The sequence below is a fragment of the Brassica rapa genome, chromosome A04 (genome assembly GCF_000309985.2).
Source record: "Brassica rapa cultivar Chiifu-401-42 chromosome A04, CAAS_Brap_v3.01, whole genome shotgun sequence".
Classification (NCBI taxonomy): Eukaryota; Viridiplantae; Streptophyta; class Magnoliopsida; order Brassicales; family Brassicaceae; genus Brassica; species Brassica rapa.
The window spans coordinates 11,155,974-11,176,296 of record NC_024798.2 but is presented as its reverse complement, the minus strand read 5'-3'; the positions used below and the strand labels follow the sequence as shown (position 1 = coordinate 11,176,296).

At 33.0% G+C, this 20,323-nt stretch overlaps 3 protein-coding genes and 1 pseudogene across 3 annotated transcripts; 1 reads left to right on the top strand and 3 right to left on the bottom strand.

The window, feature by feature from the left end:
* Positions 1-2,134: 2,134 nt before the first annotated feature.
* LOC117133349 lies at positions 2,135-5,926 on the bottom strand (annotated as a pseudogene).
* Positions 5,927-8,464: 2,538 nt separating this feature from the next.
* On the bottom strand, positions 8,465-10,986 carry LOC103864118 (CMP-sialic acid transporter 1). The gene is made up of 8 exons (XM_009141869.3): positions 10,778-10,986; positions 10,124-10,210; positions 9,810-10,030; positions 9,648-9,726; positions 9,379-9,548; positions 9,062-9,248; positions 8,897-8,974; positions 8,465-8,798 (listed from the first exon to the last, which is right to left on the bottom strand). Exons 1-8 carry the CDS (start codon positions 10,832-10,834, stop codon positions 8,655-8,657), a joined length of 1,023 nt encoding a protein of 340 aa, XP_009140117.1. The 5' UTR covers positions 10,835-10,986; the 3' UTR covers positions 8,465-8,654.
* An 848-nt stretch (positions 10,987-11,834) lies between these two features.
* LOC103864117 (disease resistance protein RML1A) lies at positions 11,835-16,526 on the bottom strand. The gene is made up of 5 exons (XM_009141868.3): positions 16,004-16,526; positions 14,740-15,847; positions 14,324-14,647; positions 13,626-13,986; positions 11,835-13,525 (listed from the first exon to the last, which is right to left on the bottom strand). Exons 1-5 carry the CDS (start codon positions 16,468-16,470, stop codon positions 12,552-12,554), a joined length of 3,234 nt encoding a protein of 1,077 aa, XP_009140116.1. The 5' UTR covers positions 16,471-16,526; the 3' UTR covers positions 11,835-12,551.
* Positions 16,527-17,339: 813 nt separating this feature from the next.
* On the top strand, positions 17,340-19,969 carry LOC103864115 (integrin-linked protein kinase 1). The gene is made up of 2 exons (XM_033289741.1): positions 17,340-19,326; positions 19,417-19,969. Exon 1 carries the CDS (start codon positions 17,399-17,401, stop codon positions 18,977-18,979), a length of 1,581 nt encoding a protein of 526 aa, XP_033145632.1. The 5' UTR covers positions 17,340-17,398; the 3' UTR covers positions 18,980-19,326; positions 19,417-19,969.
* Positions 19,970-20,323: the final 354 nt, after the last annotated feature.

Below are 20,323 nucleotides of genomic sequence, written 5' to 3'. Positions count from 1 at the left end.
CATAATAGACAGATGTAACAATTAAAAAAAAATCTTTGTAATGTAATTTTTTTTAGATTCAAAAGTTTTTTTCTATATATTCAAAAGTTTATATTGTTTTAAAAAGTTTTTTTTCTATGTTCAGTGTCCTAGTCGAGTTTAAATATACTAGGTTCTGGTCCGCGCTACGCGCGGATAATGTTTCAATATTTGTTTTGGAAATATAGCGCGGATAATGTTTCAATATTTGTCTTGGAAATATAGATTATATTTTAAAATTGTGGTGTTTCAATTGATTAGAGGTAAAATTATTTTTAAGTTGATAAATGAAAAGAAAAAGTTACGAAAGAGTGATGTTTTAATTAAGAATTTTTTTAGTTTTCTACTTTTCTTTGTTATTAGTTTCTATTTACAACAATCTTTAAAAAATTTTACGTTGTTTTCATATATTATGTTTTCTAAAAACATCATATTAGTAATAGTATATCCCCTATATATTAATTGAGAAGCATTTGAAAAGATGTAACCTCAACTTTGTATTAATTAAAAAAGACCCCTTGCTTATGTGGCACATCTAAATGCCTTCTAAATCTATTTTCTAAGAATTCTATAGCACCTAATATAAAGTATAGTTCAATCTAAAGTTGTCCCGTTTTTCCATAATTATATAACACTATAGAACATTATATTAACATAAAATATAAGAAGTATATATTCTTTCCTTAAATAAAAGCTACGGAATTACCTAATATGATTTACATATATAATGCAATTAATGATTATGAATAATAAAGATTTGATAACAATTTTTGCATCCTTCTTCATTTTTGTTTAATTTTATATTATTTAAAAAATTAAACAATCACATTAACCATATAATAAAAATAAATAGATTTTTTCTTATATCTTATATTTTGAATTTTTTAAAATGACTTTAAATTACAAAAATGAGGAAACATTATATGTTATATTTTTTTTTAAACGGCTTTAAAGTACAAAAATGGGGACACCTTATATGTTATATTTTTCTTATATGTTAGATTTTTTCTTATATGTTATATTTTAAATTTTTTAAAACGACTTTAAATTACAAAAATGTAAGTTTTTCTTAAGTATATGATTAAAAACATTAAAATGACATGTATCAATTCGATGGTTGGTCTGAAAGCTTTTAAAACCATATGGAAGATAAAAGTCAAAATAATTCAACTGTGGAAACAATACTGTTCACTTTTTTCAAGAATGTGTTCGATGAAAAAATAAGGTTTTTATGTCATAATTTGTTTAATGTCCACTAAAGAACATTATATTAACCTAAAATATAAGAAGTGTGTATTCTTTCCTTAAATAAAAGCTACGAAAACCTAATATGATTTACATATATATGACAATTAATTATTATGAATAATAAAGATTTGATAACAATTTTTGCATTCTTCTTCACTTTTGTTTTATTTTATATTATTAAAAAAACAATCACATTAACCATATAATAAAAAATAAATTTTTTCTTATATGTTATATTTTTGATTTTTTAAAATGACTTTAAATTACAAAAATGAGGAAACTTTATATGTTATATATATTTTTTAAAAACAACTTTTAAAATACAAAAATTATGACACCTTATATGTTATATTTTTCTTATATGTTGGACTTTTTCTTATATGTTATATTTTGAATTTTTTAAAACGACTTTAAATTACAAAAATGTAAGTTTTCCTTAAGTATATGACTAAAAATATAAAAATGACATGTATCAATTCGATGGTTGATATGAAAGCTTTCAAAACCATATGGAAGATAAAAGTCAAAATAATTCAACTGTGGAAACAATACTGTTCATTTTTTTCAAGAATGTGTTCGATGAAAAAAATAAGGTTTTTATGTCATAATTTGTTTAATGTCCAATCCGATCAGCCCATGATAAATTAATTATAATTTTGTTCCATAATTTTTAATAAAAATTGATCCGATAATAAATTATATAATAACAATAAAAAATATTGTATATGTATAAATAAAATGATCAAATATATAAATTATCGATAATATATACAAATAAACTTACCCTGCGCAAGGCGCAGGTCTTATCCTAGTTTTAAAAGTATAACAGATGTACTGTTCCATTATTTGATTCAAAGTTGTTCATTTATATATATTGAAATAATATAAAGTTTAAGTGTATATTTGTATGTCATATTTGCCATTTAGTGTGGCCATAGTGATTTTTATCGTTTTATTGTTTTAGTTTATTTTTATTATGCGCTTTAACTTTTTTAAAAATATTAATATTTTCTAATTGAGAGTTGTTAATGATAGACCATATTGATTTGAAATATTTCTATAAATACTGATTATATATATAATGTTTAATATTTTAGTAATGTGTAGATAAAAGAAGTTATCATATGAATTTTAACTAACTTAATTTTTTTGAACAGAATGATTAGTATTCTTAACTATTATATTTCTTTTGGTAGCATATTTGTATTTCTATTAGTGATTTTTTAAAATTGGTTTCCATAACATGTAATCTTTGGTAGAATTCATTGAGTTAGTAGAACTTAGTTTTTTGGTTGGTATTTGTAGATTTTTATGAAACTAATCAGTTATCTTACTGTTTTTTTCGTTTAATAGTTTTTAGCTGTATACTACGGTATATTTTTATATGTAGTAACTATTTTTAAAATAATGAGGATACATAACGATTAAAAGGTTATATCAGCTAATCACATATTCAAAAGAATGATTAAAATTTAAAAACTTGACATTGCTTTATGAAGGTAATGGATATATGTGATTCTGATTTGTTTCTATAATAGTTGTTTTTACTTGGTTGATGTTAACTTTCTAATGAGTTACTATTTGATATCGATTTAATTTTAACAAAGCTTATTTTGAACTAAAATATGTAGCTATATTTTCTTATTCGGTGTATTAGAAGCGTAAGATTTTATAAATAAAAATGAGTATGCTTAATATAATGATTACTCGAGTCATTTACAATGTACATTTTAAATTGTAGTTCTAAAATTACCCTTTTACTTTAAAATTGACATATAATATAAATTTAGAACATATGAATTTTCTTTTAAGATACAAAAAAATTCTAAAATGAATTGTTTCACTTTATTAAATTAAAAGGTAATTTGATATTCTGTGTGTTATTCTTATTTGCCTATTTAAAAAACTATTATAATTTGATGGAAAACAATACAATTTAGAAATACATAAATAGTTATATAAACCGATTATAGATACAAATATAAGAGAATTATAGATATTAACTTTATTTATTTGAGAAGTTAACAACTGAAACATTAGATTTTTTTTTTTTGCATATTTTTTAAAGTATATCTCATATATTTACCACATTCAGAGTGTTGCAAATAAAAGGTCCTGTCAACCTTCCTAGAAATGAAGTAATTCTATGGGTGCCACAGACAAAATATTATCAAATTTTTATTATTTAAAATCATTAATTATCATATATATTATAATTCCGTATGTTCTATTTAAGAAAACAATGAAGACTATTTTTATATTAATAATTAATTATATGATTAGGGTTAATGAACAGTATAATATATGTTTAGATGAACCAAATTATTTTTCTAAGCTTAATTTTCGTGATGACATGTGTCATGGTTCAAAGGTTGTAATGTTTCTCTTTTAATATATAGAGGATGTCTACGTGAAAAAATGATGTTCCCAGAAATGTAAAATAACGCATTTCAAATTCTTTGTTCATTGATAATTATATTATCCCATTTAAGATGTGTTTAGCACAAAAGGAAGGGTTTCAATATATTTTACTTGATATAAAATAATATACTCAATAATATTTTATCAGCTATTCAAAAAAAATCTATGCAATTTCTATTGAATAATTTCTTCTCATTTTACTTTCTCTTAACCGCCAAAACACTACACAAGTTCATCTTTCAAGCAGTTATCTATTTCGTATGGAAGGAGCGTAATGGACGTCTTCATTCAAATGGACATAAGCAACCTATTTTGGTGATCAGGGGGAGGCTGAGTGTTTTCTAGATATTTAGATAATTGGAAACCTTTTTTTTAGTTCAGGGTTGGACCAGTCCGTTGGTATTTTAGTTTTTAAAAATATTCTCCACATGTATAAGGTTGGGCCGGAATGGAGCAAGGTTGGGCCGGAACTTCAAATTGGTTTGAAACCCAGCCCGTAGTGATATGACATATTGATTGGTGGGGAATATTTCTACCCATGTGGCACCCCTTAGAAACTCCAAAAATAGTACCTTTTATATAGTAGGATTGACAGTTTGGGTAAATTGTTTTACTATTTTTATTTATTTTAATAGTATTTTATTTTCTTATAATAGTTAATTCTTCTATATATGTGAATTTCAATCTACTAAAGACTCGTTTACACAAAACTATGAAAAAAACAAATTAAGTGGAGACACGTTCATATAAATAAGTATAACACAATCTATTCATAAAACTAAAATCTCTACGAAAGACACATATGTTCAGCTTCTTCTGAAAGACATGATTTTGGAAAAGTGTTTCATAATCCAAACTCTTCCAGTTTCCTCTGACGTCTCTACCAAGACACCGTGTCCTAGGTTTGAGTATATGCCCTGCTGGTCCATCAATCTTCACGACTCTGACACAGAAAGACATTTTCTTTCAGTTTGTTGAATTAAATATAAAGCATTATAACCTTCAGCTCAACAAAGTAAACTACCCACCTATGAGTCTCTTCAGTTAAAGAAGGAAGTAGAGATAATAGGTTAGAGGGAACAACATTTCCATGGACTCTTAGCACTGCTCCCCAACCATATCTACAGTTCCCTGTTTCCATTTATGTAAAAAAAAATAGGCGTGGCTGAAACATCTTCTCTTGACAGCATGAATGATCTGGGAAGCCCAAATGAGAATAAGGAAACGTTAAAACACCAAAAGAGAATCTTTCCAAGTACTCTTATATGAAACAAACTTAAAACTATACCTCTTTGATGTAGAGTTTGGACCAAGGCTCCCACATCTCGGGAATCTACTGTCCAACATATTAATCGAATATTTGTATGCGGTGAGCTACGTGCTCAACTTTGTACGAAACATACTCTGTGATGAATTTGGTTATATTAGATAATAGAGCTCACAGTATATTTGGTGCAATGTCCAGGCGCTCCAACAAAACCCAATACCGCAGCACGTTCCTCGACCCTTGTCTCAGAATCTTGAGTCTCCAACGAACTGAAGTTTCTCAAGATCAATAGGATGCAATCTCTTTAAATATTCTTCAGGTCCGATGGGAGACTGGATCACATGGCCTTTTAACTTCTTCATTGTGAAACAGGACACCAAAGGCAGATAAAGGCCAGAGAAGACAAATGGCATCGTCTGGTATGAACGGTAGCCAAGGCTGCAAAGATCAGTTTTGTCTGAAGGAAAGGTGTTTCTGAGCGAGCTTCTGGTAAACAGCCGTCTACCTTCCTGCTTGCGCCTTTAGCAGTGTTAACCAACGGTGGATCTATTAATAATGTAAGAAAATTATCTGAGGGTACAGATTCTTTGATCTCTTTGTGATCTTTAGCGAATTGATCTAGAGCTGGAAACGTTGTCACCAATTTCACATTCCCAACAGAGAAAGAAGCACTTTTCAAAAAAAAAAAAAAAGCAAAGAGAAATTGGATTGCAAGAGGTACATAGCAGAAGAGAAGGAAGAACAATCTACGACGAACTTCCAACTTCCAAGAAGCGTTATTGAATTTTCTTGGGTGACAAATTAATCCACGTTGATGGGACTGGATCAAAACCCTTTACCTTATGTGTAACATACTAAAATATGGACGAACTGCGAGCACTATATGCCAGAAGAAGCAGTTTCCGATTAGATTAGCAATAAAAATAACTCAAATCATTGTAGGTTACTGTTCTCATACCTGTTCACAATCATAAGCAGCACCAGACAAATTAAACTTCCCCTGTAGTTCTGTTTCTTGCTTTCAGAAGATGTACTAAACGGAAATGGAGCGCTTTAGTTTATATTGTTTTCTTATAATACTTAACTAGATTTTGACCCGCGCTTTCAAAGCGCGGGTTTTTTTTTGTTTTTTTTTTTCAATTGACAAATATTTAGTAAATGTCACATTTTCATATATTTATGTTTTATTTTATAAAAGACTTAAAAATTTTATCTTTATTTATCGTATTTCATTTTAAATGACTATTTATGTTTAAAAAATTAAACTTTATTTTTTAATGAATTAAGTTGGTATAATTCTGATAAATTAATTTTATCATGGGGTTAATATTTTAATTAAAAAATTATATACTTTTAATAAAGATTTATACTTTTCAATAAAAAAATTTAATTATTTTTATGAATGCTTAAATTATATTAAGAAAAGAAAAAAATAATAATTAAGAATAGTTGAAAAAAAATTATTTGAACTTGGACTCAATGGCCCAAAGGAAAAAAAAAGTGAGAATTGAATCTGATTTTTTAATAGGCCCAAATGGCCCAAGAGAGATTTGATGTGGGCTGGATCCAAAAATAATGACCCAATATAAATTTGTTATTAATATTACTTAATTGCCCTTAATGAAACATGCAATGTTAGTGAAGGAAAGGGCAGGCTAAGGTAATTATGACAATAGGATCCTGCTTTAATAGTATAGATTCTTCAACCCACCAAAGAGGGAATGATACTGTTGCAGATTAAGAAAATCTCACAGAATGAGAAACAATAGAGAAGATGGAGGAGGAGGAGGAGGAGGAGAAGTGGAGGATTTACGGATTAGTCGATTTAGGATTTATGGGATGAATTAAATTAGGAAGAGGAACGGTGAAAGGTGAAACGAAATCATTATGAACGGATTTAAGAACAAAAGTAAAGGATCGAGACTGGATCGTGATTAATTCAGAGAAGAAACAGTAATTTGCAGGGAGTGGAAGCACTCGAGTTGATCACACGTTAACGTCGAAGAACGTCAGGGTTAGAGATGTGGCTTTTAGATGGGCCAGTAATGAAAATAATGAGCCCACATGAATGGTCCGTTTAATAACTGGTTGATAGAAGCTTACGTGACATGTTCAAATGAAACTCTCTCATTGGTCGATTTAATTGGCTGACGTGGACACCTTCTTTGTTGAGTATATTCAACTTTTACTATTGTTAGATATTTATACAGTTACTATATACCAACTACTCACCGCCGTTTACTATTAAAGCATTAAGAGCATCTTTAACGGGGTAGCTTAGGAAGGGAGTGCTTAGGAAAAATTAGTTTAATAGTCGGTGGGCCCCACCCAAAAAGTAACAATCGATGCTTGATGTTCCCAGATAAGCGTCGCATTACGTGGATTGTTTGTACTGTTCGCGGGCTCCACCGACACGTGGCGGCCCGCGATTGATGAATTTTTTAATTTTTTTTTTCTAAAAAAAAATCAGAAAAAAAGAAAAAAAATGAAAAAAAAATAAGCACCCCAAATGGGGTGGTGGGATAAAGATGCTCTAATCACGTTGCATTCTGCACTCACAATAAAGCTCACACTTGCTTGTTTTTTTTGTATAGACATATATTTTAATTATAATTGTAAAAAACTAAAGAACTAATGTGTAAATAAAAAAAAATTGTCTCTATTATAGAAAAATGCTATTTTTCGCTCTAAATATAAAGAAACAAAATAGTAATCTCTTAAGGGAAAAAATAGAAACGGATTGAATTAGATTTTACTTAGCATATAGAAACAAAAACAGCATAGGGTTGGAAATGCTCTAATGTCACTAATGTTACACCAAATAAGTATTTAGTAACTTAAACATCTCCTTAAACATCAGCAACGGCTCTAAGCGAAGGAAACAAACAAACTTCCAAGCACAACGCTTTCGACAACCCGATTCACTCTACACCTTAAAAGCCGCCGACCAATAACAGTCGACACACGGGACTTCTTGCTATCCTCTCCTCCGGTCTAGTGGAGTTCATCAAATTTTATATTTTTAATAATATCTTTTGTTTAGCGGGTTTCAAACTTTTTGATTAACATTAACCGATCAAAACTATAGTTTATAGATAATTAAAAATTTAGTTATTATTTTTGAGATAAATAAGGTTACAATTTTAAATGAGAAAAAGACCAAAATAGCACTAAATCAAGTTTTTGTTCCCAAACTAGCACTCAATGTCAAAAGTCACAAAAATAGCACTCAAGGGGTGGGGTTTAGGGTTTAGAATTTAGTGTTTAGAGTTTAGGTTTTAGGGTTTAGAGTTGAGAAATGAGGTTTTGGGGATAAGATTTCAAATTTTGAAAAATAAAAAAAATTAAATTTTTCAAAAGATAAAATGCTATTTTGGTCATTTTAGTTTTTGAGTGCTATTTTTGTGATATAAATTTAGAAAGGTGCTATTTTGGAGATATGCCCATTTTAAATTCAAAGGAATCTTGCACGAAATTATAGTTTAGTGGAAATCTGAAGTTGATATAAAATAGTTGAAAAAACCATTCACAAACAAATAGATAATAACACCATAAAAGTAAAATTTAACCATGCTGTTATAGTAAGATCATTGTTTCAAAAGTAGTCATTTACCAAGAAGGTGAAGCTAGACGAACATAATTTACTAAAACGTAAAATTATAAGACCATCTTGATAGATGGTCCATTGTTTTGTAATAAATCAAGAATCTGTCTTTTCTTCTACGATAACTTGCTTTAAGGTTTTGGGATGCGCTTCGTTTGTGACGGGCAAGTCCACCAGCGTTTGTGGAGGAGCAAAATACATATGAAGTGACATGATGCATATGATTATACCCAAGAAAAGCTGCATTGTTAGATTTTAAGTCAAAGAAAGACACAACAATTAGGCAAAACACATTATCGTGGAGGAAGATATGAGATATAAATCATATACAAACGAACCTGGACTGTTGGTTTGAAGCTGAAGAGGTATATGGATGCTACCATAGTAAGTAGCATCGCCATTGAAGTAGAATAAACCTAGTAGAAGAAAATGTGGATGTGAGTTGTTTAAGAGGTGGTTCTTTTACTTGACTCTTATGCTCGATACAAGTTTTGATATTTTACCTTGACGATATTGTCTGCGTACTTCATTAACCACGAGACGAGTAAGCCGGTGGATCCGAGATTCAGAACTACCAACCAAGTGGTGATGCTATAGCCATCAAAGATGCGTTGCCACCAAGGACCCTTTTCAAACCCGAGTCTGAAATCATCTGCTATAAGCCGAGCAACGTTGAAAAGTGAACCAAACCTAGTAAAAGTAGAGAAAGAAAGAAAGAATATGACATTTATTTCCCAATGAAGAAAGAGCCTTCTAAGTTAAATAAGTAATGTGAGGCATGAGAAAGTATTGCTGATGAGAAGAAGAAAGAGATACCTACGTATACAACTGCAAGTTTTGCCAGTATAAGCTGTCATTGTTTCTCTTCATCAGAAACTCTGTGTAGATTCCGGCTAGTGCGGACAAAGCAGCTGAGAGAATACCCAACAAATACCCTTGTATAGGTGCTGTGAATAAGGAATCACATGAAGCTTCTCCACAACCCTTAACCTGAAACAACAAAGACAAACTGAATAGTTGAAATCATCCTGAACTAAAACAGCTAAGATGAGTAATATGTTGAGAAGCACAATGAGTATGCAGCATCACCTGGCTGGTGGTAGTTCCAACAGCTAAAAGACCAATAGCCATCCACTGAAGGTTTGATAATTTCCTCTTCAAAAACAACCTACAAATTACAATTTTTTCTTACTCCAGAGAGAGGGAACATAGAATCAACTTCTTTAGAGAGCTTGAAAGAAAAGAGAGTACCTAAAGAGAATGGCAGTGGTGACGATCTTGAGATTACCCATGATCTGATAAGTGGATGTGTCGACATAAGTCAATGTAGCAAACTGGACATTGTTATGGATGAGATAGATAATAGAAGGGATAACAAATAAGCGCACACTCCTCCAATCCGTAGTAATCTTCGCAGTTGCTAAGGAGGATGTCCGCGTCTCTCTCCAGAGAAACAAACCAGAAATGATCAGCTGCATAGCGAAAGAAAAACTGAGAAGCTAAGTAAGAGATGTAAGGAGAAATGGGCTGAGCACAACGAGAAGAAGAAAGAAAAAAAGGATAACCTTGAAGACTTCAGCAAGAAAGGGAACAGTCGCGTAGTCGTAGTTATAACCTCCTTCATCACTTTGAGAAAGAGTTGTTAAAATTCCCTGCCGCATAAGTTTTACAAATTGAGAGAGGAGGAGGAATAAAGCATCTGATTTCGAATCTGTCCAGCTAAGCAGGGAACATTAATAAAGAAGAAGGAAGGATGATGATGAAGAACAGACAACAAATTCTTATCCAGCTATACAGATGAAGCAATCATTTTTTTTTCTCTAAAGTGTTACGTTCACAGTGTAAAATATAATGAAATATCGCATCTCGCGATCCATTAACAAGCTTATAACCCCGAGATGATTCGATTTGGCGACAATTATCACCAAGCTCAACTACTAATAGATCCGCGGAGATTCCAAGATCAATAAATAAATCGAAAACGAATCTCAATTCTAATAGTGCCACAAAGTACCAATGAGTACAGCACATTCTCACTGAACCAATCAATTCATGGAAGGTGAGCTTAAATAAATCCGTGTTCGATCAACAACAGAGATACAATCAAATGTACACTCGTATCGATTTTGGCGACCGGCGATATAGCTTAGTTACAGATCAGCCAGATTCAAATCATATATCGCGAAGAACAAAAATTTAGGGAGCGAACAAATTGAAACCTGGGAGCTAGTAAGAATAGTGAGAAGTAGTGCGACAAAGTACCACGGAGTACCCATTCCTCTCTCTTCTTCTTCTTCACTTGTTCACGCTGAGAGCTCTCTCACTTTTGGTACCTCTTTCTTCATTCTCTTCGCATCGCTTCTTTTCTTTTTCCCTGTTAAATTTTCTTTCTCGCCATTAAAGTTAAACTACGCCGCTTGGATATTTGGGATTTTAGGCCCGACTATTATCAAAAGTTTGGGCCTTTTTCAAATCCAAAAGGCTTTTCATTTTTCTCCTCCACAACCAGCCAGCCACCGTCGTTGCAATTCTTATATAAAAAATAAATCAAACACTATGATGTGTTTGACCTGCGGTTCATAATCTTCTTAATTTTTTAAAAAAATTTCATCGTAGAAAATATTATTTCCAGATAATAACACAATATATATATATATATATATGAGAATTACCTTATCTTTAAAAAAATATTTTTTTTCCATTTTTGACAATTTTTACATAATTAATATTAAATTTAAAATTAGTTTGTATCTAAATTTTTTAAATTTTATTGTAGAAAATATTTTTTTCAAATAAAAAGACAATATATAAATATATATATGGGAATTATCTTTTTTTAATATGTTTTTATTTTGACAAATTTATCATATTGATTTAATGATCTAATATAAGATATAAATCTAATATTATTATTTATTAACATAAAATTCGTCTATAATTATATAATTATTTATTAAGGTAATAATGACCATCTTGTTTTTTAAAAATTTATAATAAAAACAATATATAATAATTATCTTATATTTTTTTTTAATATGCTTTTACTTTTGACAATTTAATTATATTAATTTATAATCAATTATCTAATGTAACAGATAAATTTAATATTATTAATAAAAATTCCGGTTTTAGTTATATAAAAAATTATTAAAGGTAATATTGATGTGCATGTAGAGATGTTCAATCCGGATATTGGTTCGGTTTCGGTATGGTCTTTTTTGGTTTTTCGGTATTTCGGTTTTTAAAAAATAACTATCATATTAAAACTATATTTACTTTGGTTTGGTTCGGTTTATATACCGTCGATTTTCAGTTTTTTCGGTTTTATACCGAAATACCATATATATATATATATATCTTTTATAATATTTTCATGAATTTTACTTTATATGATTAGATATCGGCTTTAACATAACATGAAGATATCAGTTTTAAATAGACTATACTTTTACTATTTAAAATAATTAGTAAGCATGTTAAGTTAATAATAATAGTTTTTACAGAATAAAAATAAGAAAATAGTAATTCATAATATTACAAATAACTAAATATTAGCCATTTGTCAACAAAAGAGTAAAAAATATGTTTTTTTTTTAATTTGATAAAAATGAAAAGAATAGTTTTTAACTTAAAATATAATATAAAAGTACTAAAATCAACATTATAAGTATGACGATCATATCAATAAAATAAATTAGGTATGTATTATTCATTATATTACATAATTTACATATAATTATACTACTATATTTTAATTGATCGATTTATTTGGTTTCATCTGTTTGTATACCAAACCATATCCATATACTGTAGTTTCTTGAAAATAACATTCATTCGGTATATTCGGTAACACCCCTATTTACAGGTCTCAGGCTCTAGGAATTTCTATATATTCATCAAAAGGTTTGAGTAATGAACTAGTAAAAATATGCAATCTCTCATTTCCAGCTGATAACTTTCCACTTACTATCACAACCCTCACTACAAGCAGAGTCAAGCACAGAATGGAGTTTCTGCCTTTTTCATCTTCCTGTTCTTCCCTAGACCAAGCTTCCTAAGTAACCCCCAAAGACCTGTGTGTTTACTGCTTTCCAAATTATCAACTTGAGAGACTTCCACAGCTTCCGCCTTATTTGATTGGTTGCTAATGTTGCCTACAGCTTCAGGTTCACAGTTTCCATCAATATCATGGTCATATGTCGGGTCGTTTTTGTTGTCTCCGGTTTCAAAGCAGGGCTTCTCCTTGAAGATCCGTACACCACACTCCCTAATTGTGTGGTTATCTGAGCTGGTGAATTGAAAAATCATCTCGCTTGTATCCACATCCACTTCAGAGCGGCTTTTGTTTCTTTGGTGTGACAATTTATCACCAATTATAAAGAGATGAGGTGTTCGAATTTGAGGAGGCTGGCCTGGATTTATTTTAGTCAGATAGTTGACTTGGTTAATGATGACACCTTCTTTGCTTCTTATATAACAATCTACACTAGAAAATGTGTTATCTTTGATTGAATCAAGCCGAACGCAAGCCTTAAATCTTGAGTAGGCAGTGCAGAAATTCCCTGGAGAGATGGTTATGTAGTTTGATCTAGCTTTGTGAATGAACTCCGCGGGGACTTGTATACCGGGTAAGCATACATATTTGGCAAACCTACTATTTATGATTTCTCTTCTTGCTTCCTCATCAAGTCTCCAACAGTCACGAAACATGAGATCTCTGATTGAATCTGGATCTCGTAAAAGCATTGAGAATTCCACTCTCTCAAGTGAAACACAACCGTTTGCATGCAAGAACTTGAGAGAACTGGGGAGACCCTCCACTGATATGAGTTTTGTACAGTTTTCGATGAAAAGAGTTTGTAACCGATGGAGACCGCTGACGTAATCTGGAATCCTCTCTATATCACTGCCGCTTAGGTCTATCTTGCATAAACTTTGTGGAACATGAGGTGAATCTCTGGAGCTCTCTTCCAACAACATTAGGCCTTTGTTTTGTACAGTTTTCGTTGATAAAAGTGTGTGGCCTCTCCATATCACTTCTGCTTAGGTCTTCATAACTCCATACACTTTCTGGAACATGGGGTAATCTCTTGAAGTCTCTGTTGCGGTTTCGACCAACAAATGATGAACTCCCGAACCATAGATTATTGATGTTCCTAGTAATATCTGGAAAACTTCTCAATACTGAGGTACACATCAGGTTACGATACTGTGAGTTGGTGTCGGTTGGAACAACCAGTAGATTTTTGCAACCCCACATCCTCACCGTTGTTAGTTTGTATAGATTCACAATAGAGGAAGGAAACTTCACCAGGTTCGTGCATTGGATAAATGTCAACGTCTCGAGATTAGTAGCTCTAGAAAGATTTGGGATCTCTTTCAACTTGAAACAAAAGTTCAAATTCACCTTCCTCAGATTTACAAGGGGCTACAAGTCGAACACCACAACAAATGAGAAATATCACTTTGGATAATGGCAATTTCATAACTATCACTTTTTTAGTTTTTGTCAAAAAAGATATTATTTAAAAAGAAAAATTCCAAAATAGCATTTATTAATAAAAAAAACACTAAATTACTCTATCTCTTAGTCTTAAATCATAACTCTAATATCATCTTCTAAATATTAAATCCTACATTTTAATCACTAAACCTTAAACTCATGTATATATATGAATGCTATTATAGAGATTTTTTTCTTCTGTGTATCAGTTTTTCAGTGCTATTTGAAGGTATTTTTCTATGAATAAGTATCAAATACTAACCTGGATTCCACCCCATAGCTTCTCGAATTTTCCGGATGGCATATTAAGCTTGATGAGAAATTCAGGACGAAGTGATTGAGGAAGACATTTTCCTGGGTATGAACTCCAATCTAATAATCTTAGACGAGGTAGAAACTCCATGTCTTCTAGACGAGGAAGATAATCCATGCCCTCTATTGTGCACAAGCTTAAGTTTTCATTGGAATGATTCATGAAAATTCTTAAAAATTGGAGATTATGCATTCTTTCAAAGGCTCTACGATGTATAAACAACTCCCCGATCCTGGACGTATCAAAGGATATGCCGACAACAGATTCAGTACCCTGGCATATATAAAAAAATAGACTAAAATTAATTTGTTATCAAAATAGGCAACATGTATGATGTATCGAGTATTATGTATCTACGAACGTACTGTTCCATTTGCCAGTACATTGAGAATATCTTGAGCTTCCACTAGAAACTGACGTTTCCCCGGCTCGTCAGAGTGGTTTACAACTTCCTCTCTACCCATTTGTTGGAGTAGATAATGCATCACTATCTTCCCATCAGTTGATATAAACACCAGAGATTTATCGGCTAGGGTCTTCAGCCCATTTCTGAAATCCAAGTTACTATCAGAGAGCATGGTTGTCACGTGATCAACATTCTCATTGTTGAAGAAGCATGCTATGTGGAGAAAGATAGCTTGATGTTTCTTCGACAATCTGTCATATCCCACTTTTAATACGTCCTCAATTTTCTTATCAAGACTATTTTCAATCCCAGATAACTGAAGCTCCCACTCGGATTTGGTCGCACAACGCAAAGATGAGCCTACAACACAAAGGCCTAACGGGAGATTACCGCAAATCTTTGCTGCTTTCTTTGCAAGCTTTTCAAAACCAGCTTGTGGAGAAGCTTTTTTGAAAGCAGATAGGCAGAAGATTTCAAGAGCTTCTTCTTCGTATGGAAAATCAACATTGTAGATAACATTTATACCATGTGCCGTCAAAATCTTTTTGTCTTCCGTAGTAACGATGATCCGACTTCCGGAACCAAACCAGGAAGGCTCGTTAGCCAAAACCACTAATTGCTCTAGATCATCGACACCATCAAGAACTATAAGCACTTTTTGGTCTTGTAGCCATTCTTTTACTGCACCTAAATGTCGTATCTTCATATCTTTTTGGTTCAAAATTTCGGACAGAAATTGGCTTTGTAAACACAACTTGGAAGCATAGTCATCGACACCCCTTATGCTCTTCTTGAGACCTCCCTCGAGGTTACCCATAAAACAACTAAGTCCGAAATGGCTAAAGAGTTTATCGAATAAAGCTCTAGCAATGGTGGTCTTACCAATACCCGCAGGACCCCAAACTCCAATCATCTTCACTTCATCGCACTCTAGGCACAACAAAGAGTCCAATTTCCTCAAGTGTGCTTCCATTCCAACCATGCCCTCAAAATCTCTTGAGAGTGTGAGATTCAGTTTTTTGGAAACATCTGCGGCAATATTTTCTACCATCTCCCCTTCATCTTCCCTAATAAATTAAAGAAAAAAAATTCGATGTCATATATTTTTATGCCAATATGATGAATCATTATGGCTCAGAAAGTCCCCCTGCCATAGAAGCGTCTGATTCTATATAAAAATCAAAGCATTATAATTCATTGAACCAAAAGAAAAAAAGACAAACCAATTGAGATAGTGTTCTCCGGCTATGTCAGCGACATCAGTCAAAGCCTTGTTCCATCTCTGCTTCACTTCCTCTGTTTTTCCTTGACAAGTTGTTTCGAAAGCTCTTCCGAAATCGCCACACCGTTTTCGAACATCAGACGGGTTAACGTCGTAAAAAATAGTCATCACAACCTGGCCTTGATCTTCTTTGCACTTCAAGATTTCCACCAGCTCATCTAAGCACCAGCCCGATGAAGCATAATTCTTGGAGAGCACAACGATGGAGACCCTCGATTCTCTAATCGCTTGTACGAGATCAGGTCCGATCGTGTGGCCTCTTTCGATCTCCTTATCTTTGAAGGCCACGATCCCTTTGCTCACAAATTCTCTGTGTAAATGACTGAGAAATGTTCGACGTACATCTGGGCCATGGAAGTTAGGGAAGACGTGGATTCTCCTTGAGTAAGTCAGAGCAGAAGAAGCCATGAGTACCTGGTCCTTGCAAAGATTTCTTCTGGAGAAGACTAATTGATGGAAAAGGCGGAAGGTATCAAATGCTGATTAGTTGACTTTTACTAAGTCTTTGTATAGTCCTGGTCCTCGTGGACACAGAAACTTCCTCATAGACGTCAACGAGTTGAAGAAAAAAAAAAACATAATAATCGAATTACGTGACACGCTAATCAATATTCATATACTAATCACGGCTTAATAATCTACCGGACGTGGTGGCTATTTACACAACGTGAAGGCCACAACGCAAAAACTATACAAAACTATCATATCTTGGACTCCCGTAAACACGCTAACATGTTTTCAACGATCAAAAATACAAACCTGCCAAACAATAAGAACATTTCCTAAATATTCCTGCATTTTTTTTCCTTAAATATTCTCGGAAACCGCTGCAGAAAGAAAACAATCAGGGATTTTCTTAGCAGACGAGAAGAAAAATTAGGGGAAAATAATCTCCCTTTGGATATCTTCGGTTGCTTCAGTTTCTTTTTCTCCTCTGAATCTTCGTATGAATAGAGTTTTTTTTAAGGTGATTATAGCATTTTATCAAAATTTTATAAACGGTTAGTTTCCTTTTTGAGATTGTTTTTGGATGACCAGGTCGAAGATTGTCCATGATGATTCGTTTCTTGTATGATGTGATTATTTATGCTTGATTAATCGACCCTTGAACATTAAAGGAACTTCATTTCAGGTTTAGTCCCAAAACCCTTGTACTTTTTATCTGTATATCTAAATGTTCATTGGTCTCATTTTGTTCTTACCTGCTGTATAAATGTGTAATGTAATTCAAACTCTTTATCATTTTTCTACAGCGTTAAAAATCTCAAGCCTACTGGATTATTTTCTTGTGGGTTTTTGAGATAAAAGAGGATTTTATTACAACAACGTTTGTCTAATGGAGCAGTTCAGACAAATCGGCGAAGTTCTTGGAAGTCTAAATGCTCTCATGGTATTACAAGACGATATCTTGATCAACCAAAGACAATGTTGTTTGCTGTTAGATATCTTCAGCTTAGCTTTCACCACCATTGCCGAAGATATCAGACAGAATCTAAAACTGGAAGAGAAGCACACCAAATGGAAAGCCCTTGAACAGCCCTTGAGAGAGCTTTACAGAGTGTTTAAAGAAGGAGAGTTATACGTCAAGCATTGTATGGACAACAGTGACTGGTGGGGCAAAGTCATCAATCTTCATCAGAACAAAGACTGTGTTGAGTTTCACATACACAACCTCTTCTGTTACTTCTCCGCGGTCATCGAAGCGATCGAGGCTGCGGGAGAGATCTCGGGCCTCGACCCTTCTGAGATGGAGAGAAGGAGAGTTGTGATCTCGAAAAAGTACGATAGAGAGTGGAATGATCCTAAGCTCTTTCAGTGGAGGTTTGGGAAACAGTATCTTGTTCCAAAGGATATCTGCAGCCGGTTCGAGAATTCGTGGAGAGAAGACAGGTGGAAACTAGTGGAGGCATTGCAAGAGAAGAGGAAATCAAACACCGACGAGATCGGAAAGACGGAGAAGCGCTTAGCTGATCTGCTTTTGAAGAAGCTAACCGGTTTGGAGCAGTTTAACGGTAAACTGTTTCCGAGCTCGATACTTGTCGGCTCAAAGGATTACCAGGTGAAAAGGAGGTTAGATGGAGACGGACATTACAAGGAGATACAATGGTTTGGTGATAGTTTTGTTGTGAGACACTTCTTCAGCGATCTTGAACCGTTGAGTTCTGAGATTTCATCTCTTTTAGCGCTTTGTCATCCGAATGTACATCAGTACCTATGTGGATTCTATGACGAAGAGAGGAAAGAATGTTTTTTGGTTATGGAGTTAATGCACAAAGATTTGCAGAGCTACATGAAGGAGAATTGCGGACCAAGAAGAAGATATCTCTTCTCTGTTTCCGTCGTGGTTGATATCATGATGCAGATTGCGAGAGGAATGGAGTATCTCCATGGGAATGATATCTTCCATGGAGATTTAAACCCTACGAATATTCTATTGAAAGAGAGATGTCATACCGAAGGCTATTTCCACGCGAAAATCTCCTGTTTCGGTTTATCTTCGGTCAAATCTCAGTCTTCTTCATCCTCAAGAGCAAGCACTCATGATCCTGTGATATGGTATGCACCTGAAGTTCTAGCAGAAATGGAGCAAGGAACAAAAACTCTGAAATCGAAGCTGACGCATAAAGCTGATGTGTACAGCTTTGGGATGGTTTGTTTTGAGCTGATAACAGGTAAAGTACCTTTTGAAGATAGTCATCTTCAAGGTGAGCAAATGGCTATCAACATTAGAATGGGAGAGAGACCTCTTTTCCCTTTCCCTTCACCCAAGTACCTCGTTAGTCTGATCAAACGGTGTTGGCACTCAGAACCGAGCCAGCGTCCAAACTTCTCTTCCATCTGCCGGATACTACATCAAAAAGTTCCTAGTTGTGAATCCGGACCAGGGTCACCCTCAAATTCAAACTCCACTAGTTGACTGTTGGGATTTGGAAGCGAGGTACTTGAGAAAGTTTCCAGGTGACTTGGGGTCCCACTTGGCGTCAGTGACTCAAATTCCTTTCCAGCTGTACTCGTACCGAGTTTTGGAAAGAGAGAAGATGAATCCAACAAACTCAAAAGAAAGCAGTAGTACAGAGGCAAGCGAATCAGAAGTTGAAGATCCACCTAATGCAGTGATAGTAAGAGATACAAAGTCTTTGTGTTTAGATACAATATCTGAATACTCAGATACAAGATCAGTCTACTCAGAAGCTCCCATCAAAAAGGTCTCAGCTTCAAAGAACAGTGAAGAATTGGTAAAGCTAAGAAAAAGTCCAAGCTTAGGTTAGTGTTTCCACCTCTCTGTTTTTTCAACTCTGTATTAAGTTGATAGATAAGATAACACTACATTTCTCTTAAAAATCATCAACGCAGGGTCGTCAACAAAGTTGAGATCAACCGGAACTTCACCGGTAAAAGCAAGATCATCGCCAAAAGCATTACCCTTGAGTTCATTTGGAAGAAGCATAAAAACGAGGAAGGATAGTCGATTGCCTTTGAGTCCAATGAGTCCACTAAGTCCAAGGAGACGTAGACTACAAACTGGTCATGCTTCTGACTCCGAGCTTACTTAGCTTTTTTCATCAAAACCAGATCATTAAGAAGCTGGAGAAGTACTTCTAAGTCAGCATTTCATAGATTCAGACGTGAGAAACACAAAAAAAAAAGAAGAAAAAAAAATGAGGTAAGGATCTCTGAATACTTTTTTTTTGTCAGTTAATTTAGAAGCTCCCCTTGGGATTTTGTCTTCAGGAATCAGGAGTATTATATTGGTTTTATCATCTTTTGTAGCTTTTTGCAAGTTACTTTTGGAGTGGGTTAAAAAATCAAGAACTTCAATGGTTTTTGAGGTTGATGGCATATTATTGTTGTTATGGATTTTTCTAAACATAGTACAGCTTCACAGTAAAAAAATCAAGATCTTAAATGGTTTTTGGTAGCTAATGTTGTGATGGTTTTTCTTTTATGCGCATAACATAATTTGATCAGCTTTGGTAAGATATTAAAATCAATTTATTCTATTTTCTTGTTTCTTTAAACATTCAAGGCACGTACTATTTCGAGTTTTTAGAATACTTTTTTTTTTAATTTTAGTGTTTGGTAAAAAACACTTTATTTAAAAAAGGGCAATTGTCAATAATAGCACCTTTTAAAGTTTATGTCTCAAAAATGGGAAAGTCACAAAAATGACATTCATTAAAAGGTAAAATATCCTTAATACACTTGGTTTAAAATGAAATAAACAAACAAAAATAAATAAAATAAAAAACAAAAATAGTTT